Source organism: Trifolium pratense, linkage group LG5 (assembly GCF_020283565.1).
Source record: "Trifolium pratense cultivar HEN17-A07 linkage group LG5, ARS_RC_1.1, whole genome shotgun sequence".
Lineage (NCBI taxonomy): Eukaryota > Viridiplantae > Streptophyta > Magnoliopsida > Fabales > Fabaceae > Trifolium > Trifolium pratense.
The window spans coordinates 4,094,129-4,120,672 of NC_060063.1; the positions used below are offsets into that span (position 1 = coordinate 4,094,129).

General features: G+C 33.4%; 1 protein-coding gene across 9 annotated transcripts in view; it reads right to left on the reverse strand.

Annotated features, from left to right (window-relative positions):
- Positions 1-521: 521 nt before the first annotated feature.
- Positions 522-26,544, reverse strand: part of LOC123887366 (LEAF RUST 10 DISEASE-RESISTANCE LOCUS RECEPTOR-LIKE PROTEIN KINASE-like 1.2) — a 30,327-nt gene continuing 4,304 nt past the window's right edge. Inside the window, exons 1-4 of one of the 9 annotated variants that reach the window (XM_045936684.1) lie at positions 18,380-19,183; positions 2,350-2,379; positions 1,969-2,247; positions 522-1,665 (exon numbers count right to left, since the gene is read on the reverse strand). In XM_045936684.1, coding sequence (XP_045792640.1) covers positions 740-1,665; positions 1,969-2,247; positions 2,350-2,379; positions 18,380-19,148 — 2,004 coding nt within the window. In that variant the 5' untranslated portion in view covers positions 19,149-19,183 and the 3' untranslated portion in view covers positions 522-739. Of the gene's footprint in view, positions 1,666-1,968; positions 2,248-2,348; positions 2,380-2,855; positions 4,355-5,668; positions 6,834-14,338; positions 16,271-18,379; positions 19,184-26,544 lie in introns of those variants that run through there. The other 8 variants (XM_045936685.1, XM_045936676.1, XM_045936678.1 and 5 more) reach the window with 8 other exon arrangements.

A 26,544-nucleotide genomic window follows, 5' to 3' on the forward strand; every position in this document is an offset into this window, starting at 1 on the left:
ACTTAGGGAGCTTAAAACGCAATTAAGCCTAAAATTTAAAATTTATAGATCAGAAACTAAGTCAACATAAAGTCAATGCTTTATATAAAATTTGGCAATAGACAAATTATCAATCCGCAGAAACACGAAGAATTTGATAACCTTGCAGTTTCGACAAAGCAAAGGCCATAAGAAAAAAGATTTATGCATATGTCGAGCCACAATGTGTGTGTGAGGAACGTGATCATTACATTCTTGGTGTATTGAAATGCCAATTCGATAGAATATCGGTTAATAAAGTCAATTACAGAAATGTGTGTCGATTTCAAGCGCACAATCTGCTGAAAATAGTTCGGCAAAGTAACTGCCACGATTGTGACATGTCACTAAAGTGACAGTTACTTAGTTTCATTCCTCTATATAAATAATTCTCACAACAGTTTATTCTGAAGTTTTAGTTTTTGAGATTAGAGGTTTGGTTTGGTAGGTTGGTTGGAGATCACACTTCAATTTCTAATAGCACTACAAAAGATTATTAAAAATAAGACACAAAAAAGTAATCTTATCTAAACTTGTAACTAGTACAAAAAATACATATTAATCCATAACCAAGGTAGGTTTATATAATCCATCTATATATACATCTCAATTTCAAAAGTTATCTCATTGCAACTTGGTGGATGCTACCATTTTGATACATTATGATAAATGTATGGATAAAGTGTTGGAAATTTTAAAGAACATATCAAACAAAACTCATTTAACCACTAGTATTTGGTGTTGTATAATTGCTACCAAGATTTGAATCAGGTGATAATGGAGGTGGATCATGATTCAACAAAACAACATCATCAGCTAAGCTTGAAATGTCCATTACCTCAGGTTTACTTTTATGTTTACCATCACTTTGAATATCCAATAAAGTTTCTAACACATCATCCATGCAAGGTCTCAATTCTTTGGAACTTTGTAAACATTGAAATGCTAATTCACCAATAGCATTTATCATTTTCTTTACCTTGGGATCTGATTCGTAACTGAGGGTAGGATCGACGATTTCATGCAATGCTTGATTTTGAATTCTGTTGATAGCCATGTTGGCTAAATTGATTTCATGTCTATGTCTTGTTATATCGACAGCAGGTAAAGATGATATCAACTCAATCATCACGACTCCAAAGCTATAGACATCACTTTTATCGGTAAGTTGGTAGCATTGATGGTAATCAGGATCTACATAACCCGGAGTCCCTTGTGGAGCGGTTGAAACATGAGTTTGATCATATGGAAAAAGGCGTGAGAGGCCAAAATCTGCTACTTTGACGCGGAAGTGAGCGTCAAGAAGAATATTATTGGTTTTTATATCTCGGTGAATGATGTCAGAAATATGAAGATACTTTAGCGCACTTGCTGTCTCCACGGCAATATTCATTCTAATCGGCCAAGAAAGCTTTCCATGTTTTGTTTGTTTACCATGGAGATGATCAGCGACAGTTCCATTGGAAACGTACTCGTAGACAAGTAGAAGTTCGCGGCTGTGGCGTGAAGTGCAACCATATAGAGACACAAGATTTGGATGGACTAATCCTGCCAAGAGTTTAACTTCATTCATGAACTGCTCGACTCTTTTGTAATTGTTCTCATATAACCTCTTCACTGCAACACTTCGCCCATCATACAGTTTTCCTAAATAAGAAACATCATATAACAGAAATCGTTGTTAGGAACATTGAAAGTACACAAATGCCAATAGATACTATAAAAAAAAAGGGTCTCAATGAGTCAATTCCCTGGAGTCAAAATTTCTCAGTCAGTGCAGTAAGTTTATCTATAAGTCGTTCGATACGAACGACTCACATGTTGACTTTGGTCGATTAAAAAAACATTAATTTTGACCGTTCGGTCTTGATCAATGACTAAAATCCCAGACTGCGATGACTGTTAACTGCAAGGAATCCATTTCTACTACGAAAAGATGATAGTTCTTACCAAAATACACTGTCCCAAAGCCCCCTTCTCCTAGTTCTTTGGTTGGATCAAAGTAGTTTGTGGCTTCTTCGAGCTCAGTATAAGTGAAATGTTGCACACCAAGGTTTTGACTTCCACCAAAGTATTGACTTCCTCTCTCAAGATCCTTTGAAGATGGATCAGTAGAGAGGCTGCGAGACTGTACATAAGACTTTGCATAACGTATATTCTTTTTGCGCCTATAGAAATATATGCCGATGATCAGTACAAGTACTACGAACATAGCAGAAACAACAACACCTAGCAAAAAGTATAGGAAATTTAAATCAGTAAATTGTGTTAACAAGTAATAACAGGAAAAAAAATGATTAAAAATATATCAAAGAAAATTTGATTTATTACCAATAATGAGAGTCTTCTTCGACGATTGGCCTGCAATTGTGAAAACAAATATGTTAGTATTGTTCTAATTCAATGAGAATATTCGACTTGTGTGTATAATAAACAAAAACATGTACATTTATGCATTTTCACCAAAGACTTGGAAAAGAAGTAAGCACTAGCACATATAGCATATGGCTTAATGTAACAAATATTACATGATACTAAAATAACACTATTTACTTCACTCACAATCACCGATTTAAACATTAATCGTAATCGTACTAGCCTATGCAGACAACTGATCGGTTAGTGAGTTGAGGGGCACTGAAGGAGTTTTAAGCGAAATATTTGGAGTTTAAACCCTGAAAACTAACATAATCACTAATTTAATAGTATTTTTTTATGGAGACACTTGATGACTGCATCAGACTAGAAACTGTATTGGAATACAAAAGAGAAAAGATAAATGAATAGAAACTTCACAAAAAACTATGATAAGAATATTTTCAAAAGTGTTATGTTACCATCATCATCATCACCACAAATTTTTAGGTAGGACTTATCCTTGCAGAAACATATGAACTGATAATTATCAAATCCACATCTTCCACCACTTCTTTCACAATGCTGACAATCAGGTGCAGTCCAATTCAAAACAAATCCCATCTTCAAAACATCGATATAACTCATTTTCAACAAGCTACTGAAATTAACACTAGTATTCAAGACCAATGGTGCATTAACCATAAACTCACACTCATTCAATGAATAGTTTTTGTGCTCTAATGCTTCCTTATGAAAAACAGCAAAAGAATAATGTGTAGCATTTTCTGCACATTCCACATCATACGTTGGATAATCTATAGGTTCTGTTGTACAGTTATAGAAGAAAGAAAGATTGGAATTTTCAGAATTAAAGGTGAATGGAGTTTGATCAAGGGCAAGGGTGTAATTATAAATAGGAACAGGACAGTTTTTGTCATAGACATCTATGTTGGTTGCAGTTAATGAAGAGTTTGAGTAAGAGATGTTTTTTACTAAAAGATCATAAGTTGAAGTTTTGAGAATTGGATTGTTGTTCTTGCAAGTGATCTCAAATTGTGGATAGCCACAAAATGAATCTTGTTGATATGGAATCCAAAAGGGATACTTTATGGAGGGACCATTCCCACAAGTTTGAGGTATGCATGCCTCAAACTTTGGATTAATAGATTGAACAGTTGTGATCAAGAATAAGATAATGGTGATAATGTTTAGTTGAGGTTTCTTGTAATGGAAAGAAGCTTGAAGAAATGTCATTTGGAACTTCATATTGAGAAATATTGAAGAGAAGAAGAGAGTGTTTGAATGGAGATTGAGAGAAATATTTCAAATTGGTAGGTAGGTAGGTAGGTATGTATTATGGAAATTTTTCATCATAATATGGTATTATTCATTATTCAATAATGGAATAAATGATTGGTGTTATAAATATGCCTAATAGTCCAATGATTTGGTTTGGGACATTGAATGAGTATTATATAGTAAGTTTACGGTTCGATAACTGCTACTAACATTTTCGCCTTCCCTTAACAAATTAATTACTAATATTCGTCTATCCAAGAAGAATTTCAAGGTACATATATAACTAAAGATCGGCCAGTTTTACAAAGATTGGAAGTAGGCCAACTCTTGTAGATTACTTAGTGTCTGACTATGTCTCGAATAGGATTACCTCACACGGAGAAAAACAATGAGAACAAAAAAAAGAAAGTAGGTCAACTCCTAATATTTGTTTTCTTAAACCAGAAATTGGCATTTTGTGAAATTATTAAGGGTATTGGTGTAGTTTATTGGTGGAGTATCCATGATACTAATCAAAATGTCCACAAAGAAAAGTAGGTGCAGTTTCTTGCAATAGAAGTTTGCAGACTCAACATTTTGTACATTTAAAATAATCAATATAATCATATATGGGTGGGAAAAAGGAGAACACTTAACCAATGATATGATAGAAAACAGAGAGTTTATTAGAAGGCATATGCACTTGGTATAAATCAGTTTTACATTAACAACTACAAAAATATGATAATAAGAGTTTTGCATTCTTTCATATTATATCATTATTTTTAACAATTACAAAAATAGATTATATAGTAAAATAGTAGTGATTTTCATATAGATTGTGCTTATAAATGTTAGACTAGGCTTTTTCTAAGGAGAAAATGAATATAAATGTTACAAAGTTATGACTAGAAATTATGTAAATTTATTAGTCTTTTTCTAAGGAGAAAATGAGTGGATGACTTTTATTTGTAAAAGTATTTTGTTATGAAAAGTATGAGAAAGCAGAAAATGAAGTTTATGATTGTGAAAGACGTGTTGAATAAAAAAGTAGGAAAAGACTTGTTTGCACAAATATACAAAGTGGAATACAACAACTCCTTTGACAAAGGAAATTACCAATATACCCTTAAGATGTAGTTGTTGCAAAATAAGCTGATTAAGTCAAATAAGTTCAAGGAAAAATAACATTCCCTTGTTGCATACGTTCCTTCCTTTCTTTTTCATTGACTGAGTCAGTGACAACATTGTGATCCTAATTAATGTATATGTGGATTTTTTTTTTTTTTTTTGAACAGCATTATGTGGATATGCTTTAACCAATTCAATCAACGAGACACTAATTAAATGATTTTTTCTTTTCTAGTGAGATATAGTTGATTAATTGATGTCTTAATATTTTACCAAAACAAGTATTTTTCAATCAACTAATTAAACACTATTTAAATTTTTCTAATGAGTACAATTGATTAACTGATGTCTTAAATTTTTACAAAAACAATTGTATAGTATATATGAACATACTATTACTAACTAAAAGTTAACTTAAAAATAATTTTTTATCTTTGGATATTTGGTAGCTAACAAATAAAGAGTTGAAGATGCAAACAAGAATATCTAAATTTGAGCAATCAATACCAACAAAAAGCAAGAACTAATAGCTAAGCTGCATAAGAATTATGCAAATGCAATCTAAACCGCAACACCATTACTTTAAATTTTTCCGCGACTTGCATACTCTCGAAGAATTAGGAAAGATTTATGGGTGGAAATTGGCAAGGCCAAAAGTAAGATTTTAAATAAAGGTCTGCGACTAATAATTAAAGTCATGGTTATTAATTTTGTTGCGGCCTATACTTGATCTAGTCGTCATTTAGGCCATATCAGTCAGTCACATTTGACTATGATTTTCTACAATATTAAAAAATCCCAACACGGGGGGGCATGGGCGCGGCCGCGACCATTATAGCAAAAATCTGCTTAATTTTTTTGATAAAAGAGATAGAAAACATACTTTTGTGACAGTGTGAGGAATGAGCAATAGATCCATTTGGACAATTTTCAAAATAGCAAGAGGACTTAACATGTTTCTCAATATCATTATTGTTCTTCCATTCACAATCTCCTTCACCACTTCCCAGACACTTGAAACATTCCTTATCCTCCACAATATACTCCACCTCAAATCCCTTATCCAAACCTTTTTCAAGAACACCACGCTCAAAGAAAACATGATAATCATCCTCTTTAGGAAAAGGAAAATCTTCCTCTGCTGCTGGCACTTGAATATGTTTATTGCAATTCTTAAGCATTTCATCTTCATCACCGAAACGACCGAAAGAAGGATTTTGAGATCCACATAGATTATATTTAGGTAATAAATATGGAGAGGGAGTACAATTGTAGTATATGGTGATCCTTTTGTTGACATTTTGGGGATATTGAAATAGAGGTAGAGACAAATTAGTATCAACAAATTGAGGAGAACAAAGATTTTTGGTAAGGTCTGTTCTTTTGAGTTTCATGGTGTAGGCTGTGGTGTTGATATCAAGTACTGTGAAATTTTGTGAGGATAATTGAATGGTAGTAACGTTGTCTTTGTTGCAGTTAAGGTAAAACGGTTTGCCGGCGCTACAGTTACGATCGCCATTTTGTCCCCAGAATGGATAAGAGATGTTGGTGATATTTCCACAACTGTAGGAGTTTTTTATATCTCTACAAGTTGAGTAATCGTAAGCTGATTTAGATTGTTGAGGGAAAAAAGTGGTTATTATTGAGAAGAAAAAGAAGAAAGAGATGTATTTAATATTTGTGAACACATGGAAATGATTATCCATTATGTTGAGAACAAAGGAAGAAGTGATTATTTTGCAACTTATGGAAGGAGTTAAGTTGATGATTATGGGCCGGTGAGTTTGATGAGTTATGCTCTTAGGAGGGAGGGTCAACAAAAATGATTATCACATGGCCTTACAGTCAACTCAAAAGTCACCTAGGAAATTTCCACTCTCTTTCCTTAATTCATTTTTTTAATACTTAAAATTTAGATTAAGAGAGATACACTTTGAATTATTTACTCAACTATACAAATTGAAAACTATGAAGCTTAGCTTAAGATTTCCAATAGAATTTAATTTACGAGAAATTTAGGACTTCAACACAGAATATTCGATCATATGTACTTACCTCAAATGATTCCATTATGGTGAATAGGTCTCATGAACAGTGTCAAGTGGGTAGAGTAAGCAAGACCCTACCCTTACATTGTCTCAAACGTGTGTTTGGCTCAACTATTTGTATTGTTGTGGTTGTGGGGTGGTGACAAGTGATTTGGATTAAGTGTAGCTACTGTTTCGTGTGGTCGGCTGTAGTCAGGTCATAAGGAATGTCTGATTATTATCGGACGGTTACTATTTAAGACAATTTTTTCATATTAAATTTTCTTTATCAAATCATGATTATTCAATTTCGGTCAAACGATCATAAAGTTGCTGATTGCATGCAGTCATTGATTTGCGACTACACAAAATCCACATTCGATGACAAGGGGTGCAGGTTGAATGATTTAGGGGTACATTTGTCTTTTGAACCGTAGTAATTTTTTTAGAAATACTATGGTTTGAACCCTAGTATTTATATAGTATTAGATGTAACACTAAACGCTAATTTATTCACTATTAATAAGGCGAAATTATAACAACTCTGGAATTGGAGACGTATGTATTTTAGGCCAAACTTCGTATTCAAACATTGTTTTATTGTTTGTGTCTTTAATCTTCTGTTAGGAATTTTGATTCTAACACTTTCTTTTTCTTGTCTCTCCATATTCATCTTAATCGCTATAGTAGAAAAGACACATTCTATACAGAGTCATAGATAATTATCAATTGTAAAATTTCACACTTCGATGAAAATTTCAGTAGTGTGTGGTCGAACCATCTCTGTCAATTGCAATTGATATCTTAAGTGTCTTTTTTTTCTTTTTTTCTATAGGAATAGAATAGCTGTCATTTTAATTACTGCTCTCATTATTTTATTTTAAACTAGACACACTTTTTTAATTATCATGGAAAACCCTGCATTATGTGTGAATAGCCAAAATTGAGAAATAAAATAAAATTAAAGTCTTCCATTTCAAAAACACAAGGAAAATGAAGGATGGAGGGAGACAGGGAGGATAATATAAAAATTTCATCTCATATCATACCTAATATTTTTAGAATCAAAATTCCATATGTAGTTCCTTAAACCAAAAAATTGATAGGACAAGATTCATGTCTAAACGTTCAAAAAAAATAATCATGTCTAAACTATAATGTTTTTAAAAAATTGATATAGGCCTAATTAGCAAAAAGAGAATGAGGTATTACAGGACCAATTCCTCTGCTTTGTTTGTATGATAGAAATGTTGATTCTTAACAAAATAGAAAAAACGTGACAAACAGACAATTTTTTTTTTTGACGAAGTGACAAACAGACAATTCTTTTTCTTTTAAATCAGCAAATATATTATCATACTCAACCATTAATATAAGATATATAAATAGTGAGAAAATGTATAAAACTGTAAAATAAAATAAAATGAAGTAGAACAACAACCATAGACAGTTCTAAGGCCCAAAAAGCTAGGGCAGTTGGTCAAGCTCTGCCCAAAAACTTCTCTGGACTTTAGATGTTTATTGGGCCAAAACACAATAAAAAATGGCAAAACTGGGAATTTAGGGGTAAAATCGAAATTCATCTTAATCAATTGAATAGAGAAAAAATTGTCCAGACTCTATAATAGTTCCGACTCCGCCACTAGCAATATCACCAAAATACAAAAATCATTTGAAATTCAAACAAGGATGCACAAAACTCCTACTCCAACTCCATGATAACCTACCTAAAAATAAAACTAAAATCCGAGTAGAAATATTGTTAAACCGAAGCGGAACAAAACTATCTCTCACTAAAAAACACTCTTGCCAAACTAGACTCTTCCTGCTTGTTAAGATGAAGAATTTGGAGAGAAGTAAAAGGGTGAGATTCACCATTATGAAATTAAATCGATCTGATACAAGACTATGATCCTTTATATAGGAGTAGTGAGGATCTATGATAAGCTAAACTATGCCTAACATATACTATCTTGTACTACAAATTAGTTATAACAATCAAACTAACTATTTACATATGTGAATTTTATCATTCCTTTCTTCATTCTCTGTGATACTTAACATCCTCCCACAAGCTGATGCTTGATATATGTCAAGCAATCCAAGCTTGCATAAGAAGTCATGAAATTTGGGCGCTGGCAAAGATTTAGTAAGGAAATCTGCTAACTGCTCTTGTGTAGATACAGGAATAAGTCTCAACAAACCTTCTTGCACCTTTTCTCTGACCAAATGGCAGTCAATTTCAATATGTTTAGTCCTTTCATGGAAGACAGGATTAGATGCTATATGCAAAGCACTTTGATTGTCACAAAATAGTACAGGCTGTTTTGAGCATTCAATGTGCAAGTCCTTTAACAAGTATAATAGCCAGACAAGTTCACAAGTTGCTGAAGATAGAGCTCTGTATTCAGCTTCAGATGATGACTTGGATATAGTTGTCTGTTTCTTTGCTTTCCATGAAATAAGAGAGGATCCAACAAAGAAACAGTATCCAGTAGTAGATCTTCTGGTATCCAAACAGCCTGCCCAATCAGCATCTGAGTATCCAATGAGTTGAATGTCAGCATTTCTCTTGAAAATAAGACCCATACCAGGATTATGCTTCAAGTATCTAATCACTCTACAAGCTGCTTTGTAGTGTGTCATAGTAGGCTTATGCAGAAACTGACTTAGCTGTTGTGTAGCAAAAGCTATGTCTGGCCTTGTATTGGTTAGGTAAAGCAATTTCCCTACTAGTCTTCTATACATGCTGATATCTTCAAAAGGTTTACCATCATCATGATGCAATTTGACAGAAGGGTCTAAGGGAGTAGAAGCAGGTTTGGATCCCAATAAGCCAGAATCATGCAGCAAATCCAAACAATACTTTCTCTGTGAAATGCTAATACCTTCTTTAGAGTGTGCTACTTCAAGACCAAGAAAATATTTGACAACACCTAAATCTTTGATTTTGAAGTGAGTATCTAGAATGTTTTTGATTCTATTAATCTCCTGTAAGCTAGTACCAGCTAAAATTATGTCATCAACATATATGAGCAAAGCAGTAAAATTGTCTTGCTGGCTTATAGTGAACAAAGAATGATCAGATGAAGATTGTGTATATCCCTCCTTGACCAACAAGGATGTGAGCTTCTCATACCATTTCCGGCTGGCTTGTTTCAAGCCATATAAACTCTTGAGAAGTTTACATACTTGATTGGGCTTACTGCATTGTACCCCATCTGGAATAGACATATAAACATTCTCTTGTAGGTCACCATGTAAGAAAGCATTATTTACATCTAATTGATGTAAAAACCAGCCTTTGATGGAGGCAATGGCAAGCAGCATTCGCACAGTAGTAAGCTTAGCAACAGGGGAAAAAGTGTCAAAGAAATCAAGGCCTTCAACTTGATTGTAGCCTTTAGCAACAAGTCTGGCTTTATACCTTTCAATTGTGCCATCAGACTTATGCTTGATCTTATATACCCATTTGCTGCCTATAGGCTTCACATTGGGTGGAAGATCTACAATCTTCCAAGTACCAGTTCGAGCTAATGCCTCAAGTTCAGATGTCATAGCTTGAATCCAATGTTGAGACTTACAAGCTTCAGTATAGGTTCTAGGTTCAGTGTGTTGTGTGAGAGACGATGTGAAGACACTATGTGAAGGAGACAATTGAGATAAGGAATGAAAGGAAGAGATAGGATAGATGGTACCTGTTGATGATGATTTTGCTGAGTCATCTGAAGCACTGCACACAAAATCTGACAAATAAGATGGTCTATGTTTAATCCTGTCAGGTCTAGTGTTGGCTGGCTGTATGGGGAAAGGAGAAGAAGGGAGAGGAGAGGAAGTGCTAGGATTAGGGTCAGATATGATGTTAGTAGGTGGAGTAGGAGATGGTGTTGTATCTGATGGGTTAGTAGAAGTATGTGATTGGTCAATATCAAGGAAAGGTTCACAGTTAATGGTAGAATGATAATGCCAATGAAGTTTGGAAGTGTTGGTGGTGTAAGGCAGTATGTGATCGAAATGAGTGACATTTCTGGAAAGAAAAATATTTTTAGAATCCAAATCAAAAAGAATAGAACCTTTGACACCTTGCTTTTGCCCTAAGAAAACACATTTTCTTCCTCTAGGTGACAGTTTGGTTTTATTAACATCAAGGGTAGATGCATATGCAAGGGAACCAAAAACTTTTAATTCATTTAAATCAGGTAAACAATGGAAAAGCATTTCATGAGGAGACTTATTTTGTAAAACAGGTGTAACAATTTTATTGATAATGGCAGTAGCATGCAAAACTGCATAAGACCAGAAATATTTTGGTAAATTGGATTGGTAAAGTAAAGCTCTAGCAATATTTAAGATGTGCTGATGTTTCCTCTCCACCCTACCATTTTGCTGTGGAGATTCAACACAGCTAGTTTGATGCAAAATGCCATGAGAAGAATAAAATTCAGTCATAAAAAATTCTGGTCCATTATCACTTCTAACAATTTTAACTTGATGGTTATATTGAGTATGAATCATTTTAATCAAATTTATAACATGATTTCTTGTTTCAGCTTTAGATTTCATCAAAATAATCCAAGTAAATCTACTATAGTCATCTACAGCAGTTAAGAAATAAGAGTGACCATGAATGGACTTTATTGATATAGGACCCCATATGTCAAAATGGATTACATCATAAGCATGAGTAGCTTTATTAAAACTATTACTATAAGGAAGTTTCTTATGCCTAGCAAGGTGACAAATGTCACAAATTCCAGTTGGATCAACAGTTACATAAGGAAACTTAGCTTTCAAACTAACTAATCTATGATGGGAAGGGTGTCCTAATCTGAAGTGCCAAATGGCTGACTTAGGGATAGTAGTGTAGGTTGAACCATCAATGGATGCAACATGTGCTATCTTATCTGCAAGATTGAGATGATACAGGCCTTCATATTGATCAGCAGAACCAATCATCTTCAAGTCCCTCTTGTCCTGAATAAGACAATGTGAACCAGTAAAATTAACAATGTAATGAGGTGATTGACACAATTTTGATACAGCAATTAAATTGATTGAGAAGTTTGGTACATAAAGAACATTTTTAATGACAAAATGTGGAGAGAAACTAACAGTGCCAGAATATTTTGCAATTGCAAAATTTCCATTAGGTAATTGTATGTTAATGGGATTGATCTCAATATATGATTGAAACCAATTTAATGAACTGCATATGTGGTGACTAGCTCCTGAATCTATAATCCAAGTACTAAGAACACATGCATTAATGGAAAGAGAGCTTATACCTTTGTGTGTCACCGATGAATGATCAGTGATCATGGATGAACCAACCTGATTGGAGCTTGCAACCTTAGCATTGGAAGCAAGGTGGGAACTCTGAAGAAGTGACATAAGCTTGTCATATTGGTCTTGAGAGATAGAAGGAGAGGCTGCAGGAGAATTTGTTGAAGAAGTTGCAGCATTATTATTAGTGATCCCTTCCTCAGATGCAGCATTATTAGCAGAAGCAAACTTCTTCATATGTGGAGGTACACCATTCTTCTTGAAACAGTTCTCAACAAAGTGATTATTCATTCCACAGTAAGTACACTTGCGTGGAGGCTTAGAACCAGATGAGGATTGAGTAGATTGTTTGTAACCAGAGGAAGAAGGTGTAGAACGTGCAGCATTAACAAGAATTGTAGAATCATCAGATTCATGAGAAATACCTTGACGTTCATGTTGCAACACAAGAGAAAACACCTTATTGATAGGAGGAAGAGGATCCATAATCAATATCTGAGACTTAACAGTAGAAAAATTTGCATTCAAACCAGTGAGAAAGCGAATTGTATGAAGCAAAGAGTGATTGCGTCTTGCAGAGCGCATAGCTTCACAAGTGCAACGACGAGGACAGGTACATGAAGGAATAGGAAGATACAGTTCCAATTCTTCCCAAATTACCTTCAAATCAGTGTAGAAATCGGTTACGGACTTAGAATCTTGCTTCAACGCATAAGCCTCTTGCTGCAATTCAGAGATGCGAACCAAATCGCCTTGAGAGAAACGTTCACGCAAATCATTCCAAATGTCAATAGCGTTCTCCATGAACACAACGGATTGCGCAATCGACGGCGAAACTGAACTGAGAATCCATGCCGAGACGAGTTGGTTACAGCGATGCCAAGCTCGAAACGCAGGATCAAAATCGTCTTCAGGAACAGGAAGAGTTCCATCAACGAAATCGAGCTTCATCTTCGCTCCTAAAGCACGTTTCATGGAGCGAGACCACGAGTGATAATTGGAACCGGTGAGAAGAGGAGTAACGACGACGGATGAAGGACCATCGCCGGGATGAACGTAGTAAGGTGAGGAGTTGTCAAGGACGGGATCGGGAGCATTACGAGGAGGCATGGTGAAAGAAAAATAGAGAACGAATCAAGGAAGAAGATGATCGGAGAAAAACAGTTACAACGGCGGAAAACGGTTACGGTGGAGGTCAAGGACCGTTATGGCGGTGATACCATGTTAAGATGAAGAATTTGGAGAGAAGTAAAAGGGTGAGATTCACCATTATGAAATTAAATCGATCTGATACAAGACTATGATCCTTTATATAGGAGTAGTGAGGATCTATGATAAGCTAAACTATGCCTAACATATACTATCTTGTACTACAAATTAGTTATAACAATCAAACTAACTATTTACATATGTGAATTTTATCATTCCTTTCTTCATTCTCTGTGATACTTAACACTGCTTATTTTATATATCAATCCACTAGAGAATATCATATATTAGATTGCTAAATTCAAATGTATTAAGTATGATGACTCGTTTGGTAGGAGTTGCAGTCATCTTTCCATGAAAATCCAATATTTTATCATCTAAATCACATTATATATATATATATATATATATATATATATATATATATATATATATATATATATATATATATATATATATATATATATATATATATATTTCATTATTATTATTTTTCGGTCAAGATATATTTAATTATTGTTACTAGTTAATCTTTAACTATCGATGTCAACCAACTATATAGATGATATTTAAATATTTGAATACGTTACCTTATTATAGTCGGAAATAATTTCATACCCTATTTTATTTTTATTTATATATATAATAACTATGAAAACTTCTGCACATGATGAATAAAAATATCAAGGGTATCATTCTAACCAAAATTACCAAAATTCACTTTTGAATAGGCAACCAGACTATTGTTTATCAAAGCTAGGAAATGCAGCTCTACCTAATGAGCCAGACTGGATTCCAAGTCCTAAACATTTTTGGATCCTAAACTAAAAATCAATATCACCATACAAAAGATGAAAATATTAAGGGTGAGTTTGTAAACTCTAATTACTTATATAAAAGTTCTAAACTATCATTACTTATTGAAATTAAATAAGCCAAAAGTAGCTTATAAATTCTAAATAAGTTCTCTAAAAATAAGATTATTCGGTAGAAGAATCTAATAATAAAACATCAAGAGAGGGAAGAATACATACTGGAAGCGCCACGAGACTCCTTTGAATTTGAACCATAAGGTGGTAATGCTCGTGATGGAGTTACTCCGTCTGTTGGTGCTGCGGATTTCCCCGGCAACAGACACATAATTGCATTTTCCGATACATTGTATCCACATCTCCCACCGGATTTCATGCAACCACGACATATGTTTTCTTCCACTCCAATCCATCCAACCTCAAATCCTTCACCTAAAACATTTGCTACATTATCCGAGTCTTCTATGAATAAACTTTTTAGTCCCGGAGTTGTGATACTATTCTTACACTTTAGAACCTTGAAATCAACCACTTTAGCTCCCGAGACTAAGTATGCATCACGAGGTTCATCCTCTATGAGGCAAGAAATCACTTGAGAAAGTTCTGACCTCAAAGGAGATTCAATTGTGTACGAATTAGAAGGAAGAGGATCACACTCATACAATAGCGTATACTTCTCATAATTGGAAGTGTAGGCGAAGAAATTCAAATCTAAGGTTACATTGATATACTTCTTGGGACAAGGAGCAATAGAATCACCATTATAACTCCATAAATCCGACCTTGCAATCCTCAAAAGTTGAGATGTTTGATTAATATCAATGATTCGAAACTTTTGCGACTTGATATCAATAGTCAAGTTCTCACAATCAAGCTTGAAGTTTGGATGACCACAATAACTTGGTTGTTTGTCAACCCTCCAAAATGGGTAACTAATGTTGGTGAAATTTCCACAACTAAAAGGTGCACATGATTTGTATCTTTCACCATCACTAATGACATGTATTGGGATTAAGAAGAAGAGTGAGAGGAAAAGAAAGATGTTGATGATGAAGGAAAAAGGAGGTAGAAGAAGAGGTTGAGGCATTTGTGTAGAGGTGATGAAAATTGATGCGAATTTAATGATAGAATTCTAATAGAATCTAATAAGAAGATCAAATTATGTTAGGCCTTCTTGAGGAGGCAAATGATCAAAGTATGCTACAATTCTATATATAAAAGTCAAAAGAAAACGACATATAATAACTTGTTTGTTACTATCTTCATAAAAACAAATCTTGTTGCCAGAGCGCCAGAATGAAATATGAACCTAACTTCTAATCTTGAGTCTGAATTCTTCGTCACAACATTAAAACTCTCTAAGTGTGAGTTTTAACGCTCATGATCCTACTCGGCTTGGAAGATTAAACTCAGCAATTATATGCAGATACCTAACTCATACACGTTGGTATATTCACTAGTGGCATATGTTTGAACTAAGAAGAAAGTTAGAGGAAGAAGAGAAAGGTGTTGATGATGAAGGAAAAAATTATTTAGAAGAAGAGGAGGAAGCTTATGAGGTTGATAGAATTTTGAGATGGCCTAATTGGCATAAGAAAAGGTGTTAATGATTAAAGTGCGCTTCCACATTCTATGTACAAAAGTCAAACCAAATGGTGTACTATGACTTAGTTGTATCTTTGTAAAAATGGTGTTGACTTTGTTAAGGACACAAAAAGGAGTGTTATTTAATGTTAAATTTTAATTTGGCAACTTTATAAGTTATATATATCTACATATTACAGGTTGTTTTTTGTTACATAAGTGAACTTTTCCATTTCTTTCTAGCTTCTAAACACACTCATAAAATAGAATTGAAAAAAGCCTAGTCATAGAACACACTACAAGCAAAGTTTGGGAATGAGTCGATTGGGGATTACTTACATAAACAACTCATATGATGTGCTGTAAAACCGTTGTCCAAATCAAATTGATTGAGCATCAATTTGATAATTTTACATTCGAATATTTCTACCTACCGATTTTATTATTTTTAATTAATACTTCGTTTGGAAATAAAGGAACAAGTCTACTTTCATAAAAACTAAAAAGAAGAAGAAGGAACAAAGTCTTCTATTCTCATCTCTTTGTTCCCACACTTAGTCTCCATATGATCATAAACCCTGCATTATGTGTAAATAGGTTTGGTAATAGTTATAAGTCCTGAGTTCTATCCTCAGCTCATGGTAAAACAAAAAAAATAATAATAACTTTAGCATAACAATATTTTTTACAAATTTATTATGCATAACTAGGTTTTACAATACAATGGCCAACACCATTTATCTTGAATTCGGTCGGCACTATTGCTAAAGTGTGGGATAGTTGGGCGCCGACGAAAGTTGTAGTTTTTTCTTGGCAAGCACTACTTGGCCGTCTACCGACGAGGGAGAATTTGGTTAAACGTTGGATAGGGATTGATGAGGTGGATGCTTGTGTGTTTTGTGGGGGCGCTAGCGAAATGGAAAATCATCTACTTACATCTTGTCTAATGACGTGGGTTGTTTGGTCCAAGGTACATCAGTAGTTTGGTTTGACAACGATATTGCGGGATTCCATAGGCTCACTTTTTGTTGCTTTCTTCAATCTATTCGTTGTCGGAAGCATGCTCTAAAGGGGCGATAATGGTTTGGCATGTAGTCATTTGGGTGCTTTGGACGGCGCAAAATGAAAGGATTTTCAAGGGGATAGTAATTGGTCCGGAGGAGTCTTTGATCGGATACAAGTAGTCTCTTGGAAATGGTTAATGACTAAAAAAGTTTCTTCACCATATTTGTTTTATGAATGGTGTATTGAGCCTTTTTTTTTGGATTAGTGTATTGAGCCTTTTGATTGTATAGTTCGTTAGTATGGGTGAGATATTTAAAATTAGAGTGAACAATGGAAATGTCCTTGTTCTGATTTGATATTTTTGTATTGATTGGAGTACTATTTGTACTTCTCCTAGCGTGGATAGAGTACCTCTTATACTTTTTCTTATTATATTAATATACAATTCATTTGCTGTTCTAAAAAAATACAATGGCCAACATACACGTAAGACAAGGTGCAATGCAACTACTATGTTTAAGAATACAATCAGAGGTATTCATGGGTACGAATGATCCGTTTAACTCAGTGACCTGATCCAATTTAACTTGTATGTTATCCAAATTCGTTGAAGTGCGGGTCCAATCCGAATCAACCCGTCCAAACCCGAAATGGTTTGATTCGAATAACGGATTTATGATTTTAAACCCGCGAACCCAACCTGTTTTTAAAAAAATTGTTACATTAATTATTTTGTATAATATTATTTTAATATTTATATATAAATTCCTAGTTGTGCCCCTGAATTTACATCCTAGGATGCGAATTGTTTTTTTTTTTTCTTTCTAGTTTTTGTTAGTTACACACTTGCATCCTACGTTACGAGAGAGGTAGGATTTGAAGGCCGAGAGACGTGTGTAAGATCCAGGGGACGTAAAAAGAAGGATTCTAGTTGTCTATTCCAATTTCCAACTTTGGGCTTCGGCAGCCCAATCATGTGATTCATGTTCATGACCCAACTAACGTTCTAGACTACTTGTAGACAAATCCCAATAATCAATATATTTAAAAAAACAATCCATATGGTTGCTCATTAAGCGGCAAGCGAATATGGTTGCTCATTATCTTGCTCGAGCGGCCATTTCTTGGTCTCGCCGCTGTCATTTTGAATCTCTACCACTTTGTATTACTCCTTTATTGAATAATGAAATGATATAAACTATTGTTGATAAAAAAAAAAACAATCCATATCTAGTGGTGATGAGTTTTGGTAGTACACTATAGATCCTGGGTTCGATCCCCGGTCATTGTAAACAAAACAAAAAAAATCCATAAATTTCTATGTCGAAATAATAATAAATTAACTTAAAACCATGTTCACTTTTTATTAGCTTGTTTCGTATAAACCAAGGAATGTCATAAATCGATGTGATGATTAATTGCTATATTTTGACACTAGAACTACAATTATATTATAAGATGAAACTATATATAAACCAAAAAATATAATAATATGAAATATATCTCATAAAAATATCTCAATTTTGGAGAATAGGCTTGGAGTAATCCTTGGGAAGTCATATTTGCATGTGTAACGATATATATATACTTGTGATATGATTATGTCAACATAATGATCAAAATATTGAGCAAAAACTCTAATAAAATACATAAAACAATTTAAAAGAAGTGTACCTTTTTTGCAACTTTTAGCAACAAAACTTCCATTTCCACATATGCATGTAGACTTCTTACTGTTTTTATCAAATCCACAATATCCACCAGAATTCTCACATTGAGCACAATCCTCAAACCCTTTTCTCCAATCAAGCACAAAACCATTTTTAATAGCTGAACCAAACCCATTAATCAAACCACCAACACTAACATCATTTAACTCATCAACCTTCACACTCACCACAACATGATCCTCACATTTCCAATTATAACCTTCAGCTTCATCCCCAGCCATCAAAACATAAGACTTAATATTTTCATCATTACTAAGTCTAAAGCACCCAATAGGCTCTAAATTTGAAGGGTGAGAACTACAATTGAAGTAGAAACTTAGATTCACATCTAGTTTACTAAAAGACAAAGGAAAGTCTGAAAGTGTAACATTTTTTCTTACCCTAGGACATTTTTTATCCAATATATCTATGTCAACAAGGGTAATTGAATTATTATCATAGTTTATATTTGTCACATAATATGTGTCACTTGGAAGATTGATTATGGTTTTGTTTTGAGAGCATTCAAGGCCAAAATTAGGGTAACCACAAAATTGGTCTCTAATATTGGTTGTGTGTGACTTAATCCAAAAAGGGTAGTGAATTGAAATATTTCCACAATGAGAAATAGGACATAGTGTTGATGATGATGTTGTGTTGGAGCTATCACCATAACATGATGTTATGAGGATGATGGATAATAATGAAAATAGGGTTTGTAAGGGTTTTGACATGGTTTAGTGAGAATTGTAGTTTGGGTAATAATGAATTTTGAATGAGATGGTACTTAGCTTATATATAGCTATTAACTTTTCTTCTACGTGATGAATTAATCAGTCAAGGGATTTTTTTCTTTTTTAATTAGAAAAAAATATATTAGAAAGGCAATTAATAAGTGGGAAAGGAATCCATTGTCAAGTGGCAATTAACTAGCAAAGTGACAATAACTCTTTGTACACTTTAGGTGTATTTCAATAAAGGGTTAAATATGTTTTTGCTCACTATAGTTTTTCAGAATTTCGTTTTTAGTCCATGAAGTAAGTGTATTGAATAGGTACACTGATACATGACATCAATAATAATATAAAAAATAATATAATTATATTTGAAAAATGTTAGTGCTTCATAACTTAATTAGTTAAATAAATAGATTTAAATTGTTTAAATAATAATAAAAGAGAAACTATGGCTGCTACACTATTTTTATATAAAATATTGTAGGAGAAAATCCGTCCACACCAAATATTAACCTATTAAAATTTGGATTTAATCTAACTTGGTCCATATAAAATTGATAGATAAGATGAGGATTGTCCTCACTGTTCACTTATATACAATTTCATGTCATATCTATTTTGGGCCTCTAAATACCTCTCTCACGTTCGGAACTGGAAATCTAAAGCATTACCCGAGTGATTCGATAGTAGTAACCTGATAGCAGGTCGCTAAAAAGATCTTGAATAGGCTATGATACTATGTTAGGATTTGGAATGAGTGTAACTCAACTTTTACAAAATCAATTTGTAATGTAAGGACTCATAAGTTCTTGTAGCGAACGTCTTCCTGACGATGAAGTCATCTTTTTGGCGGTGAGGGTTGGGTTTTGTTGGTTTGTAATGGTGGTATAAGTATATTGATGCGGGAGACTCTTACCCGAAATTTGAGTGTTGTTAATTGGTGTCACATCAACTTCTTATTGGCACAATTTAAGGTTTGTCGAAGAGAATCGCGAGTCAACATAAAGTCAATTTTTTTGAAGAAACACAGAAGAATTCGACAATAATCGTCAACGAGACGAGGTGATAAAAAACTAATATTAACAACTAATTACGGATTTTTTTCCTTTATTTATTTTTTCTACAAAAAAAGAATCGTTGGCGCCAAGCGTGAGGGAATGCTAGATGTTTGGTAATTTCTCCCCGGACTTTTGACCTTTCCAAAAAAAATTCTCACAAAGAATAAATAGTCGGATACATAATTTCTGAAATCTACTTCCAAGCAAAAATGGATTCAAGCTTTCTAGAACTTGGTAGTATATCTTCCACCATATTTAAATTCTTGTAATTTCATTTCCAAAGTACTTTACGTTTTTAGTCAATTTTCAATTCAAAACATTGGCTATAAATTCATTTACTTATCTGTAAGTTTGGATTCCAAGTTATTTTCATTTCAACAATTTCTCTTTCAAGTCTATTGTTTTTAACTTGAAGCCTTATAGTCTTTTATTGGCTAAAAGGTAAATAATTAGTGGAGTGTTCGAAGTTAGAATTTTAACTCTTGTATATAAAATGTAATATGTTTCTATCAATTAAGCTAAATTTACTTTGTCAAAAAAAAAATAAAATTGAGTTAAGTTTACGGAAACACCTACAAACTAACTTTTATTTCATATTGAAAATTTACAAATTTGCTTATGTAACTAATTATATTATTGTTTGATAAATTACTCAGAAATCATTAAGAGTAATCTAAATAAAACCATCATTTCAGATACAATAAACTATTTTTTTTCACCATCAGTATCCGGTTCACTGAACCGTCTAATTGTCAGAAGTCGAACCCCTGATCAAATATTTAAGGGAACAAAATCTTAACACTTGGACCAATTCATTATTGTTTTTATTTCTTAATTAATTAACCGTAAACAGTAACTCTTATTATATATTGCAAGCTTTATCGAAGTTTCTGTGTGCATGATAATTAATTATATATATGGCAAGCTTTATGAGGGAGTTTCCGAGTGCTTGATGATGAATAATCACGAGACTAGACTCAGAAACTTGATGCCAAAAGTGTAGAAGAATTCAAACTGAAAATTTTAAAATATTTTTTTAATTGATAATAAAGACGCGGTTTACACCTTTCAATAGATTATTTTATTTAATTTATACTGAAATTCTTTTTGGTTTTAGGAAAATCTCTAGGACTAGAGATTATTAAAATCAAGTTTGATGAATATAAAATTAAGTAACGCGTGGCCGCCACGTTCCTTTGAATATTATATTAAGTTTTCTTCCATGTCATTGCATCTAGTCACTCATTTTAGTCAAGAAGGAAGTAAAATGAATTACGATTTTTACATGTAAGGCAAACCAGAAACACCAAGTACACAATAATGAGGAAAAAAAAGCAACTTGTGATTGATGGTATTGAATTTAAAAAATGAATTAAGGATTCTGTGGATGAGTAACAAAAACCACCATTGGTCATTATTAAACTATGGGAAAATTCTTGGATAAACATAAATATAAATAATACTGGACATAAATATACGTAAAAATGTATTTTTTTTACGTTCATTGAATAATGAATGTATCAGGACTGTTCAGATACATCTATTATTCAAGATACATCAATTATTCAATAAATTTAAAAAGTGTATTTTTACTTATATTTGTGTCCGAAGGGAGTAGATGTTAGGCATAAATTTGAGTTTCCTCCATTTATTACGCATCCTTTTGTTATCTATTTATGAGAAAGATAGACACAAATGAATATTAGTGAACCCATTTTTAATAGAGCAAACCCAAACTCGTTAGACACACTCACATAAACAAAATAAATTAAAGATAAAAGAAATAAAATAATGTTGATTAATGTGATTATATTATTTTTGTTTTAAATTTTTGAATTTGTATGTGTGCCTAAATATATTTTATTTGGATATATGTCTATGCAAGCGTTGCTCTAAACTATTAAGGTGGAGAATTTGCAAATAATTTGTCAGGAGTAACAATAATTTGCCAATGTTTATAAGAAAGAGACATCATTTTTATGCTCAAAACTTTAAATATAAAGAAGTTAAGCAGTGAGTTTTCTTCTATCATGAGGTCTTATAAATAGACAAAATATTAAAGAGAAATGTTGTATATAGTGAAAATTGAAATCGCGAGAATCAAATAAACATTGTGATTGGTCAGCTTCTACACCAACTCCCCCTTTTTCCCACCAAACACGGTGAGTGTTTTCCATCCAATGCAAAATGTATACCAAGGCATTCGTGAATTTCGCGAAACAATTTCCTTCGCCGTAAATTTTCGAATAAAGACTAATTTATTCCCTTTATACTTAGTAACTGTCAGTCTTCTCTGTCTTCGAAACTGGAATTCAAATATCAAAAGTAAAAATAATATATTATTCAGCAAGAGTAAAAAAGTAAATTGGAACGGGAAAAAATATAAAAAGACAAAACAGATCTGACAAATATATAAAATATCACCACAATCATCGTATATTATTTCTTCTTCTTCTTCTTCTTCTTCTTCTTCTTCTTCTTCTTCTTCTTCTTCTTCTTCTTCTTCTTGAAGTTGTTGAACAAAAACATCAATAATTTGCCCAACCAAGTCTTTGTAGGGAGCATCGGATAGATTAAGGCCGATTTTTTTTGGAAGTCTGCTTTCGAACCATATATGGTGAAACTGGAATATTTTCAAAATTTTGTGGGCTGCAATCAATTATGGCTTTTGGTTTTTAATAAAACAGGGTTGGAAAAATTTTCCTCTCACCCCTACATTTAATCATTCACCCCTACAAGTAACTCTATATTCTCATTTTACCCCTTATATTTCTTCAGAACACTTGCATAAAGTTTTTCAATAAAAAAATTGCAAACCAGACCTAAATGAAGTGTTACGGTAACAAAAATGAGTCCAGACCCAACCACACCCATACCTAAACATAGCTAAATTTTTAGAACTGGTTTTTTTAAGTTTTTCGGTTTGTAACTTTGACTAAATGTAGGGGTGATTTGAAATAATAAAAGGGGTAAAATGGAAATATTGAATTGTTGGCAAGGGTGAAGGGTTAAATTAGAGCTGTCAAAATGGGCTAGCCCGAATGGGCTGGCCCGCCAAGCCCGATTTTTTCCCGGGCTCGAGCCTTGAAAATACTAGCCCGAATTATTTTCGGGCTTTTTAGCCCGGCCTGATAAAGCCCGATTAAAATATGGGCTAACCCGAATGGGCCACGGGCGGCCCGCAAATCCGAAAAATTAAAATTAAAATAAATATAAATAATTTGTTTTGGATGATTTGAACTAAGTTCGTAATATAAATTTTAAAACACCTCCGCTACTTAAGTAGCGGATGAGTAAAAATAAGGCACCTGAGAAACTCGTAGGTAGCGGATAAGTTAAAATAGGGCGCGCGAGAAACTCGTACGTGGAGGTTGAGTAAAAATAGGGCGCGCGAGAATCTTATAAGTAGCGGATGACTAAAAATAGGGCGCGTTAAAGTCGTAGGTAGCGGATGAGTAAAAATATGACGCGCAAGAAACTCGTAAGTAGCGGATTTGTAAAAATATAGGGCGCGAGAAACTCATAGGTAGCGGATGAGTAACAATAGGGCGCGCGAGAAACTCGTACATAGCGGATGAGTAAAAATACGGCGCGCGAGAATTATTATATATATATATATATATATATAAGTATCGGATGAGAGTAAAAATAGGACGCGCGAAAATTATTGATCATATTTATAAAGTTGAGTTTGAGCACTAAATGTAAAATAAAAAATAAAAAAATAAACCGGGCGGCCCGAAAGCCCGACAACCCGTACTGGGCCGGGCTCGAGCACTAATTTTGGTAGCCCTTTTTTTACCCGAGCTTTTTAGCCCGGCCCGATGAAGCCCGAAGCCCGACCGGGCCGGCCCGAATTTGGTCGAGCCGCCCGTTTTGACAGCTCTAGGTTAAATGTAGGGGTGGGAGGGAGATTTTTCAACGGGTTGATGTTGTTGTGATCCATTTGAGGATGCGCCCAATAATTGTGATCAAGAATGAGCTTTGGATATTAATTTTGATTTGTGTAGAAACAAAGTATATAGCCCCACTTGTAGTGTACATGATGGGTAGTATGACTAGGGTTATGATCATATAAATAGATAGGCTATAGGTGCAATACAGTCAGCATATATGCTACCATTGAGAACCTCAAGTTATGAACATGTGATTTAGCAAAGGAAGACTTAGGTCTAATGAGATTATCAAGTAAGTGTGTTCTAATTCTAATTTTTACATGTGAATATTATATGATTTAGAACCCTAAATTTCGGCTATGATTCATTCAAGCAAACCATATTTGTTTTCCATCAATTCGGTTTCATCGTCGTTGTAAAGTATTTCTGATTTAATCATAATTTTATGAAACTGAATTGATCGGATGCTAAATTGCTAATAATTTTCGGTTGATTTGTTCTTTTCCTTCTTTTTTTTTTTTCTTTCGTTACTGTGCGATGCGATTCAATTCTTGCTGATGCTTTGGTATAAGTACAATTTCTTATATAATATTTTAAACTGTATCAAGCATGTTTAGTTGAAAACATGCAAACATTTTTCAACTATATCTCTCTTTTGAGAGAGTATTTGGAATCCTCGGCCCGTTTTGAGAATCATTCTTTCCAATAAACTCTCTGAACATCGATAATCGACTTATAAAATAATCATCCTTAACAAATTAACGAGGGCTCTTCCACGGTAGAAACCTTTTGAATTAATAAAAGAATGATCTTTAATTTTAATTTTAATTTCTTTAGCTTTAGATACATATTCATATATCTCTCGTAAACAAAAAGAATCATCTGCTTTCAAACTTACTATAGAATTCTTTTGAAAATAAAGAGACACCTTTTTCAGTTTAGACTCTTCAACATTCCGAAGATAAGGAGACACCTTCCTAGACTGACAATAATCCTTCAAATGTTGCATTCATTCAAATGTTCGGAACCAACATGAATATTGTGTACATGACCATGAAGATTGTTGCTACTACGTTTGTTTGAAAAATACGGAGACACTCTTCTAAGATGCTCCACCACTTCACTTTTTTTATAGGCAAATTCATTGAAGTTGTTATCCACATTCTTGTTATACTTAATTTCCATTTTTCCCTAATTAAGTTATAAAATAACGAAAAAATTACAAACAAAAAATAAAAAACTGAAAAAGAAAAAATATAAAGTAATAACAGCAAGAAGAAACAACATGATATATCTGTGAAAAGAAAAGGAGAAAAAATGAAGCATATCAGAATACAAGGTGATGAAAAAAAAATCACCAAATTAGTCTATGACTTTGTAGAACACCAATATGCTTCATTTTTCTCTTTTTCTTTTTATAGACATATTATGATGTTTCTTTCGGCTGTTATTATTTATTTTATTTTATTTTTCAGTTTTTTTCTTTTGGTTGGTAATTTTTTCTATATTTTGTAACTTAATTAGGGAAAAATCCAAATTAAGTATAACAAGAATGTGGATAACCCCTTCGATAAATTTGCATAACAAGAATGTGGATAACCTCATCTAGAAGAGTGTCTCCTTATTTTCCAAACAAACGTAGTAGGATTTTCATGATCATGTTGGTACATAATTTTCATGCCAGCTCCGAACATTTGAACGAATGGAACATTTGAACGATTCTTGTCATTTTAGGAAGGTGTCTCCTTATTTTCGGAGCGTTAAAGAGTCTAAACCGAAGAAGGTGTCTTCTTATTTTCAAAAGAATTTTAGAGTAAGTTTGAAAGCAGATGATTTTCTTGTTTACGAGAGATATGTGAATATTTATCTAAAGCTAAAGAGATTAAAATTAAGACTAACTCGTTAATTCAAAAGTTTCCCACAGTGGAAGAGTCTTCGGCACATTGATGATTTTTTAAGTCAGTTGTCAATTTTTAGAGAGTTTTGTTGAGAAGAATGATTATCAAGAGGGGCCTAAAGTTGAAGAGGATTTCAAATACTCTCAAAAGAGACTTATAGTTGAAAATCCTAAAAGGAAATCCAAAAATGGTGGTATGAATATAATTCTGTTTACATTTTTTTTTTCTTTTAATTTGCTTGCTTGTCTCTGTACCAAATGATTCTTCCATGTAAACGGATGCATTGGGCCTAGGGGTGTACGTGGGCCGGATTGGGTTGGGTTTGGCCAAAACCAAAATCCAAACCACATATGGTACTCCGGGTTGAATTTAGTAAAATAACCACCCGTTATAACATTGGGCCGGGTTGGGTAAATCCACTAATTTCCGGGTTGGATTGGGTTGGGTTGTGGGTTACCCAAATTATTTTTCTATTTTTTTTTATTAAATATCTAAATATTGAATCATCATATTTTCTCATAAAAAAATAACTCAATCAATG